This window comes from Etheostoma spectabile, chromosome 18 (genome assembly GCF_008692095.1).
Source record: "Etheostoma spectabile isolate EspeVRDwgs_2016 chromosome 18, UIUC_Espe_1.0, whole genome shotgun sequence".
Taxonomy (NCBI): Eukaryota; Metazoa; Chordata; class Actinopteri; order Perciformes; family Percidae; genus Etheostoma; species Etheostoma spectabile.
Genome location: NC_045750.1, coordinates 10,146,435 through 10,156,758, shown reverse-complemented (window position 1 = coordinate 10,156,758; position 10,324 = coordinate 10,146,435). Strand labels below are relative to the sequence as shown.

Genomic DNA, 10,324 nt, shown 5'->3' with positions numbered 1-10,324 from the left:
TGTTGCCATAAGCTGTATGTTTACATATATTTGGCTTTTATTGTCAAATAGACTCAGGCAAAGCTACTGGAGCTAAGACACTGAAACTTCTCCCTCAGAGACTGGACGATTTTGGGTTGGCTCTGCTGCGGCTCGCTCCACAGGTACTTCTCCAGTTGCTGGCGGTCCAGAGACTTCAGTGGGTTGCAGGAGTGTGCCGGTGTGCATGGCAGACTCTGGGTGTGGGCGAGACCCAGGTTCTGATTGGAACGGACTGCCGTGCTGGCGTTCCGCCGTGCCAACCTGTCCTGCTCCTGTTCACTCTCATCCTCCGAGCGGATCTCTACATAGTCATCATCATCTTCCCCATCATCCTTAAAATTAGCCAGGTAGTTCTGTGTGGCATTGAGTATGCTCAGTGCAGAAGCCCGGTTCAGGACCACCACCTGTTGACCATCGTGTAAAGTGAGGTCTGAGTGTCCCTGGGTGGAGCGCTCTGGGAGGCTACTCTGCCGACCAGCGCGACCCAGACTGGGGCCGTGGAGTCTGTCTGTGGGTCTGTTACATTTGAGTCCAGACTGGTTCTTCTGCTGCTGCTGGCTGCCCAGAGCGCTGAGTGACTGACAGTGACTGGATGGGGAAGACTTTGAGGAGGAGGGCGAAGATGGAGCATTAAAGGAAGGGTGTCTCTTAATGGAACTGTACACATGCTCCTCTTTTTCGCTTGGCACCGACATGCATGAGCTCCATCTCTGGGACGGTGGGGTGGTTGGAGAGGGAGGGGAGGTCTTGAGAGAAGGGATAGAGCAGGCGGAGGTAAGTCTGCGCTGCGGGGTAGAAGAAGCCCGGGCATCGCCCAACTCGCTGGATGCAGAAACGAAGCTGGCCAGCTCTCCGTTGCTGTAAGTGGAGTGGAGCCAGTCCTCCTCCAGGGAGGTCTCAGGCATGGACGGAGAAGATGGCAGCCCTGGATGGGCGTGATGTGGGCCAGCCGGACCGGGAGGATCCTTAAACATTACCTGGTCATAGAGCTGGGAGTACTCTGCTATCCTTGCACCTGAAGAGAGAGCACAGAACATGTAAAGAAGGTGTGAGTGGGTTATGTTTGTATTTTTATAATATAAAATTTGCACAATGATGGTGAATGATTGTCTCAATTTATAGTTGAGATGTCATGTAAAGCTTTATATGACCTTACAAAAGGAAAGAAGGAAATAGAGAGCATTCTAATCAGATTGGTGCTGAGTATTGGGAGATGCCCAGAGTGGGAAAGTGAGTCAGGTTTAAGGGTTAGCCAGATTAGTGCATTCTTAGTCACAACAATACTATAAGCAGAAAAGATCGTTCAAAGAGCTAAATGTTTTTTTGGTTACCTATGGCAGTGCCCCCTTGTTTCTTTTCTTCCAAGATGGCTGCCAGGTCTTTCTGCTTCTTTTCAGCTCTGGTCCGCGTACAAGCGTCTCCAGGGTCCATGCTTCTCATGCGCAACAGCTGGTTGGCTTTCTTGATCTTCTGGCTGTACTGCCGTGCCATCAGGAACACCCGGTTCTTTGATTTTTCCAGTTCAATGTCCACAGACTCACCCAGCAGGAGAGAAGAGGAGGCCAGGGGGGAGTCAAAACCTGCCAACTCCCCTGGAAACAAGCTATGAAGGTCCTTGAGGGGAATTTCCTTTTGAGGGGTGTTTCGTTGAGGAAGCTCCACCAGGTCGTCATCCTCTAGGCGGAAGCTACCGCTGCTTAGGCGAGCCAGTCTGTTACGGATGCTCTTTACTGTGCCTGGGAGGGGCTCTGGGGTGACAGGAAGGGGGCATGACGTAGGAGCAGGGCTGTGGTTTTCTTCTGTGGTGGTGCCTTCACTTTGAAGATCAGGGAGGTTGATGATTGGGATGGTGAATGACGGTGTGGAGGTGACAGTTGGGGGTTTGTACTGATGTGCTGGGGTACTCTTGGTTGGAGGGCTGGCAGCTTGAGAACTAATTACAACAGAGCTCTTTGTAGGACTGTTTTTGACTGAGGATGACTTCTTAGGCGACTCACTGGCACTAACAGGGAAGGCCGCAGGGAGTCGATCAGCTTTCTTCTCATTGATCTTGATGTAATTTTCCAGATCGTTCCAGATCTCATCGACTTGCTCTGACATCTTATCCCCTTTCTGTGAGCGCTGAGAGAAAGTCTCAGAGGCAGACGAGGAGGAATAATCTGGCTCAAAGGAACATGGGACAGGGTGGGAGGTGTCTGGTCCCTCATCCTCTCCAAAGTGGAGGCTCTCCTCAGACACAAAGACCCCAAGGCTTTCAGTCAGGTCTTGTTCAGAGGCCGGCAGACTGTTCCTCTTTTGTTGTAGTTGTTTGCATTCATTCTTTTCTTTAAGTTCTGTTGATGGGGGCTCCCTGAAACAGATGGTGTCATAGATGCTCTCCTCCACTATCTTGAGCTCACATGTCCCAAATGGCCTCTCCTCCTGTGTGGAGGGCCGATTGCTATCCAAGGAACTGTCTGGTTCAGTCTTAGCATCTGTGACCACAGTAGCCTCTGGAGCATTTAGTGCCCTTGCTGCCTGGCCCTGGGAACCCTGTGCATCTGTAGAAGTCTCTCTCTGTGACTCTTCTGGGTCTCTTCTGACCAGGCCCATGTTCTTCAGGTCCTCATAGCTGATGTTGTCATACACATTTTCAATATCGTCTATCGTCAGCTGCTCGGCTGAGGATGATCCAGATAGGTCATTGCTGGAGGATTCAGTGTGTATCACTTCCAAGTTGCTGTGATCGGCCGGGTCATCATCAGGACTCTGTCGAGTCTCTGTAGCCTTCTCCCCTGCGCTGCTCGCCCTACGTAGGACTCTGCTCCCACTGGGTGGAGGGTCAATCTGCACAGTGGGCACCTGTTCGACGTGCCAGCTGCAGGGTCGAGCTGTCTTTGGCGAGGAGGTGGCCTCTGACCTCTCCGAGGGTACCTCTGGTTCTGGTGCGTTCTGCTCTGTTGGGACAAACATCTGGTAGATGTCCTCGTCCTCATCATCAGGCTGCATGGTTCGCTGGCGGGTGGGGAACATGGCCCTGCGAGCACGGTGGTCTGCCCAGATGTTCCTCACAGAATGGTCACTTTCTGTGACAATTACAGAGGGAATGGGGGTTTCGGGAGGCTCCTCCATCACTCTTGGTGTCCTGAGAAGTGGTGGGTGGCGACTTCCTTCCCTTACTAGGGTTTCTCTGGCTCTCTGCGGAAAAAGAAAGCAGAAGTGGTTGTTTTACATGTAGTTGAGGGAGTGTAAAAACATCAAATAAATTAAATTACCATGGTGTATTTGTAATTAATACCTGTAAGTCCGAAGGGCTCATGTTGAAGGACTTCCATTGTTCTATACTGTCGACAGATGCCTGAGGGTTCAGCCTCTTTCTACTGCTTTTGCCAGGGACTCGTAGCCGCTTTCCGCCTCCCTAAATGCAGAGTTTTCAGCATTAACAATGTGTTTGAGGACTAGAGATGAAAGTGGAATCATACAAGTATATATGTAATGAACATCACTCGTTGGGCAGCTTTAAACTCACCAGGCCACTGTCATCTTCATCATCAGCATCCTGCGGATGTGGCTCTTCTTCTCGATCACTGTGGTCATAGTGATCGCCGGGATCCAGGGACTCCTGTGATTGGTTGATGAGGCTGCGGCTGCGACCGATGGTGCCCAAAGCCAGCTGGGACATTGGCGACAGCAGGGTGGCACCCAGACTTATTCGCTGGAGAGAAGAACATTTTTTCAATGTTTCAATTTTTATGGGATTAACACCTCATTGGGAGTGTGTGTACACTGTGTGTGTGTATGTTGCTCAACCGAAAACGGTTCATCATCTCTGGCTATCACTTACCTTTTCGCCGTCTGTGTTGGCAGCATTCTGCTTGGCATTCTTCAACAATTTGGATAGAGGTTCTGGAAAGTCAAACATTATAAGTTAAAAAAGTATTGATTAATTGTTAAAGCTTAGCCTTGTAATGTGTGTAATTGTTAAATACAGTACATTTCTTTAAATTTCATACCTTTCCTGCGTCCTCTACGAGGGGTTGGACCCTCCTTGGTCTGAGAGGAATCCTTCTTGTCTCCATCAGGGCTGTAATGAAACCCGGGATGATCTGGAGAAGTGACAGAAAAGATATGAAAAACATGATGATTAAATGCAATAGATATGGCTACAGCTGTGGCAGAAGAACATACAATTAAAACATATTGTAAAATATGGCTTTGTTAAATTATGAATATATTAATTGGCACTTACGCATTGCATCCATCTCCAAAATTGCTTGCTTAGCCTAGAATTCAGATACAAAAAATGAGGGTAAGTTCAAGGGTGGATAATGGAGGAACATAAACCTTGACACTAGGTGGCGCCACATTACAAACAATTGTGTTCAAGTTTGACACTTAACAAGTAGCGCCTTTATTTAATCACATGAAACTTTCTCAATGACTTTCACCCCTGCAGAGGAATCGTCAGTTTCCACTTGCACACCGCCAAAAGACGTGAAGAAACAGAAAAGGAATTGTGCTTGAATGAAAATAAATGAGAGGAAGATCATCAGCACACATAAAAGGGAAGTGAGGAGATAAAGCAGGGGGGAAAGAAAGATGGAGATGAAGGAGTCTGTGTTTACGCCATCAGTGAACAGAGAGGGAGCTGTAAGCACAAGCTGCTCTTACCTTGGCAGGGATTTTGGCTGGATGGTTTTCAAGTATGAGTCTCTTGAGGTGTAAGATCCACATGCGCTTGTCAGGCTGTGATTTGGCCTGAGGGCAAAAACATCAGAGAGAAGATAATATCAGACATGCCGTTTAAAAGGCAGCTGAAAGGGTTGGGATAAACCCTCAAACATTTGCAACATGGCTTTTCTTACGTCACGCAGATTATCTTTTATTTTTTAGAGCTTGTCCAAAACACAGTGGTTGGGCAACAACAATGGCTGCCATTAGACTCTAAACACTCAACATGTCTGAGCAACTCAGTGAGGTGAGCTTTGACACCCGCACAATAACCTTAACACTTTCTGATTGAACTCTTGTTCAATGCTGCTGGTACCTGCACAGTTCAAACGAAACATGTAATTACATTCACACTTTTGACTTTTGTGATGATGTGTGCTCTCTTATGCAATGTTGCTATACCTGGACCGTGTGCTGAAGTTTGGGATTCTTGTAGTGAAACACACTAAAACTCAGTGGTTCTTTAGGAATAACTTCCACCAGCATCAGGTTACAGCACTGCAGAAAAGACAGGTATGGAAGGAAGACTTGTTAATATAGTTACTGGGCAGAAATATTTGTATATTTTTGTGTCTCTTTGGGAAATGTCATGCTTCTAGGAGCATGACTGACCAGTATGTGAGCCTTGTATGTGAAGGTTTCTTCTCGTTTCTTGGTAATTAGCAGAAGCTTGTCAAACAGGAAGAGAGTTCTTTCGTTTTTGGCCCGCTGCAGACGAAACGTCCCTTCGAGAACCAACTCTCCGTAGCCGATCAGATCAGGGCCCTTCCAGTTGGTCAGCAGGCTCTGGATTTCCTGTAGAAAGCATAGAAATACAGAGAGGGCGGAGAGTTTATATGATTTCATTTAAAAATAAACATTTGGCCTGCTACCACACAGAAAATAAATCTGAGCTGATGTGGTTTAGCAAAAACTAAAATGAAAAATGGAAAAGAAAATGCAGAAAATTGTGAGCGGGGGTGTTCATATGCATGAGTGAAAGTGAAAAAAAACTGAAATGCATACTGGTAAGCAAAAGAAAAAAGATAATATAGAGAACAAAACAACAAAAACTGAACATTTCTATCAAGGCAACCCTTTCTCAAAACTAGTGAATGCTTCCATACACATTCCTGCATTCTGCATTCATCTGACCCTTTTTGCTCTTGGCTGATAAAAGAAACAAGCTTCCCTTTTATGTGCCCTCCTTATGCAAGGCCATCATTAGCCCAGTGGGAAACGCAGAGACTTGCGTAAGACGTGGGGAGGATCAGAGCCTTGGCTGACTCAAAGCTAGACTTCACATAACTGTTCTGCAGAACAATAAAAGAATTGGCTCCTCGAAAAGGCTTGACGCTACCACGTCCGTGTTAGTTATAGGAATAATGAGAGACGTGAAAAGTGTGGGACCTGTTTGTAGACTGGAGGTCCCAAAATTGAAATCTTTTGCATCAAGCAGCTTTCTCAATTTGTGCTTTTTGTGCTCGTCGTACCTGCAACCTAACGGCATGCTCATGTTTCCTCTTCATGTCGTTGATGTGCCAAGCCACTCTCTGCATGGTGTCTATGGCTTCCTGCACAACCTCGTAGGTCTCGGTGTCCTTCTCCATGTGGTTGGCTATCTCCTGCATGGACGACACACAAAACGCTCGGAGTCAGCACATGCACATACTGTATATGCACATGCACAGGGGTGCACTCATACAGGCCTCCGTGTGTGTTCCTGCACATAAGCACACACTTAAACATGCACTCTAATGCAAGCAGATACAGGGCATACAAACACAGGAACATACATACTGAGCACCATATGTCTAAACATTTGGCTTCTCCTATGGAGATTATAACTGGGAGCTGAGTCCATCCATTTGTATTGGTATAGCAAAAAACATTAGTGTGTCCTACACACTTACAAGGATGTGCCTGTACTCGCATTTCTGTGGGTAAAGAGTAATTGTTTGCGTGTAAGTGTGTTTTTTGAGTGAGACAAACAACAGACGTACGTGCAGCAGTAGGTGGTACTTGAGGATCCTCTGCACTGGCTTGAGCAGGTAGGAGCCTAGGGGCAAGGAGTGCCTCAGAGATTCCTGGCGCTCTCGTATAAACTTGGCCAACGCCTTGTTCCTCATGCACTCTGTTAGCACAGCCACCGACCTGTGGAGACAAAACACAGCGAATAAGATATCAGGGATGAGTAGTAAACCATAATTTGACAGTGATGATTTGTAATGTATGTCCTGACAGATAATACTAACGAAAAGGAAAAAAACATAAAAAGATTTCAGCATGGTGTGTGCAGATTGCAGATCTCCATCTGCATATCTGCCTTTAGCTGAAATTTATATCACATTTATTTTGTGTTTATTGTATCTATATGACAAATTAATGTAAAATAATACATGATCACTGTACATGTCTATACAGTCTGCCTGTATTTCAAAGATAAAATCACATGAGGAATTTAAATTAAAAGATAGGTTACCATTTTTCCAAGTCTGCCTTAAAACAATACTCACATGCCTATATGTGCATTGAAACAGTTGAAATGTAATCCTTCATCCTGTTTATTCTGACCATTAAAATATCTCTTCCTAAACATGCTTTTCCTGACTAATGTTTAAAGACGGCGGGTATGAAAAATGGCAAATCTGTCCTTTAACGTTCAATGCAATGAATTGTGTTTTAATGTTGGGTGTATTAGACCAGACACACACATGCAAAAAAATAAACATTTTATTAATTTTGAATTGAGGTTTGCATGCAATTTTGTTTTTATGCCATTAAAGGTCGATAAATGGTGATAGTAAAATATTCTTAATTCTTAATTCAGCCTTAGATCACACTTTCAAATGACATTGTTTTTCCAGACAGCATGAATTGATCTGCATTTACTGGTTACTGAAGCTAGTTTGCTGTGTGGCCTACTGGGGAAGAAAGAGCCTTTTTAACAAACGAAAGAAGGCTGTGTGTGTGTGTGTGTGTGTGTGTGCGCGCGCATGCACATGCATGTCTGCATGTCTAAATTCCAGTGAAGCTCCACACAGGCCTCACATTGTTCTTGAGGAAACCCGACCTTAGAGCGCACCATGACCATGATACATCTGCAGCCTCTGTGTGTGTGTGTTTGTGTTGTGTCCCCCATGCGCGTGTGTATGTGTGTGTGTGACCTTGGTTGGGGTCACCAGCTGTGGTGTGGATGTGGGAGAAGGTCTATCTCAAACAGCTGACAATAGCCCCTTCACACACACACTGTCACACACAGACGCACAGCACTAAATTAGTCATCATTAGCTTGTAAATAGTTTTTTCCCCACGTGCCTTTCTTATAATGCACCGTGAAAGAAAAATGGTAGCCAGAGGAGTAGGTGTGTCGGTAGGTGCAATGTAACTTTGCATGAAGAATAGCCTCACGTTTCATACACAATATACACACTGACCCCAAAATCTCCACATTATACCTCCCATAGGACCCCACTGACACAAAAGCTTACTAAAACATTAACAGCGTTAGATATGATAAGGTGACAACTATAATGCCCCATCTGTCAGTATGACCTGTAACTCTGTCAATAGGCAGCTAATAAAAGAATGGAAAAAATGGGGCACAAAGGAAGGAGGGAGGGAGGGAGGTAGAGAGACCCTGAGGCATAACTGAAGGTAGACACTTTGACTCCTGCTGAGGAGACTTCTATGGAGCGTGTCAGTTTGTCAGGAAGGGGAAAAATGTAATGCATTGATCAACATTCACAATGGAGCTACATGAGACGCTGGGAAGACGGTATGCAGAGGTGAGATCCAGATAGGATGACAACAAGAAGATTGGTACAGTACAGTAGGCGGTTGATAAGCACACATGAACACACACACTTTGGATGCTGTCTTACCGTGGGTAGTTGGTGCAGTACTGAGTATAAATGTGGAATTCTTCACTCTGTAAAAAACACCAAGGACAAATTAGTTGATGCATTTAACTGACAGGACACAAGACTAACTCAAGAGTCAAGAGACGATGATGTCACGTAATGTTAAGCTCACAGCCACAATGCTAGCAGGTACAATGTTTACCAAGTTCACCATTATAAGAAAGCATTTCTGACAGCATTTTGTTGTGATTTTTGGCTCAACACAATTAAAGCACAACACTAATCAAAAGGTTTTGCTCCTGCACCTCAAATTGAACAACCTGCCTCAGATTTGTAAAAATCAGTATCCTTTTTTAAATTCTTACGAAAAAGTATTTTTTATCATAAGGCTTTAAAAAATAAAAAAACTATACTTTATTTGGGTCATTTGTTTGCATGTGTGTATTTATGACTGTGCGCAAGTTGGTGTATTAATATATATATATATATATATATATATATATATAGTAGTACATGAATGTATGAATTTATCAAATGTGTTTATGGTTTATATTGTCATGTGTGTGTTGACTATGTGCATTTTTTCTCTTTAAAAAGAACTGTGGTAACTTTGGTTTTGATAAGTGCTATATGAATTGTTTATTATAATTATTTTTGCTGACCATGCAACAGGTTTTTTCTTACCATTCTAGACTGCCATTGGTTTCCATTAATATCTTACCATACCATACGACATTAATGAAATAGATTAGTAAAAGATCAGCAGTGTCACGACTAATTACATCCCAGTCTGTGATTACATCAGGTCTACTTTAGTAAGTTTAAGTAATTGTAAAAGTCTTCCGTTTCCTTATTTATGCAGACTTGCTTTATGCTGTTTTTCACATCATATGAAAATGATTGCCTGGAACAAGAAAATTTGATTTAAATATCTGAAACGCAGCAGCACAGTTTGCAAAATGATGAGCTGTACTCTCAAGTGCCTTTTAATAAATGGACTCAAACATAGAAAACCACTGGTTGTGAACAAGGCTTTTAAGGTTTAACGTCCTTTCTGCCTCACTGGTTCTACTGTATCTGCAGTGGACCGATGCAGTTTTCATGACTGGCCCAGTTATTTTCTGTTTACAGCTCTACACACTCGAAGCTCACAGACAAGGCATCCTCTCTCCTCCAAATTGCTACTAATTGAAAGTCAACCGTGTAGCATATGATTAGCCTGCGTCCTGGCCTTTTAGTCTCTGTTGATCCCAATGGCCCTGAGCACTCAGATTATATATCCCCTCATACTTCATCACCACCCCTTTAATTGAGGTTATTCCCACCTTGCAAGCCTCTCTGAACATCAGAAACATCAGAGACAGCATGACTTAACAGAGCTTGAATGAACCTCTTTCTGTCTGCTCCTGGAAATCTCATCGCTCACCCTTTCTACTGATCTCCATTTAATTTTCCAATGTCATCTATTTATCGATCTTCAATGGATGTTTCCCTCTCGTTCATAAGCTTACATTCCTCTTCTTTTCTGTTCATCTTTCCATCTCATTGTGCTCTCCTGGAGGCCTGGAAATGAACTTCTTTCTGTTTCATAACACGAGAGTCTAATTGAACTCTATTTGTGTCCATAAACATTTGGGGGTCGCAGGATGTTCTCGGCCAACAGGAAGCGACATACACACACAGGGCAGATGACAGAAGTCTGTCCTGGTTCAACACGCACGCACACACACACACACACACACACACACACA

The 10,324-nt window shown here is 44.3% G+C and overlaps 1 protein-coding gene across 2 annotated transcripts in view; it reads right to left on the bottom strand.

Annotated features, from left to right (window-relative positions):
• LOC116706232 (pleckstrin homology domain-containing family G member 1) overlaps window positions 1-10,324 on the bottom strand; it is a 40,414-nt gene that overhangs the window by 1,955 nt on the left and 28,135 nt on the right. For both annotated transcript variants that reach the window (XM_032542931.1, XM_032542930.1), the window contains exons 5-17: window positions 8,595-8,641; window positions 6,714-6,864; window positions 6,204-6,335; window positions 5,344-5,526; window positions 5,134-5,229; window positions 4,672-4,758; window positions 4,250-4,283; window positions 4,014-4,106; window positions 3,845-3,906; window positions 3,530-3,715; window positions 3,299-3,418; window positions 1,353-3,198; window positions 1-1,036 (exon numbers count right to left, since the gene is read on the bottom strand). The exon at window positions 1-1,036 is cut by the window's left edge and continues 1,955 nt beyond it. In XM_032542931.1, coding sequence (XP_032398822.1) covers window positions 54-1,036; window positions 1,353-3,198; window positions 3,299-3,418; window positions 3,530-3,715; window positions 3,845-3,906; window positions 4,014-4,106; window positions 4,250-4,283; window positions 4,672-4,758; window positions 5,134-5,229; window positions 5,344-5,526; window positions 6,204-6,335; window positions 6,714-6,864; window positions 8,595-8,641 — 4,020 coding nt within the window. In that variant the 3' untranslated portion in view covers window positions 1-53. The remainder of the gene's footprint in view (window positions 1,037-1,352; window positions 3,199-3,298; window positions 3,419-3,529; window positions 3,716-3,844; window positions 3,907-4,013; window positions 4,107-4,249; window positions 4,284-4,671; window positions 4,759-5,133; window positions 5,230-5,343; window positions 5,527-6,203; window positions 6,336-6,713; window positions 6,865-8,594; window positions 8,642-10,324) is intronic.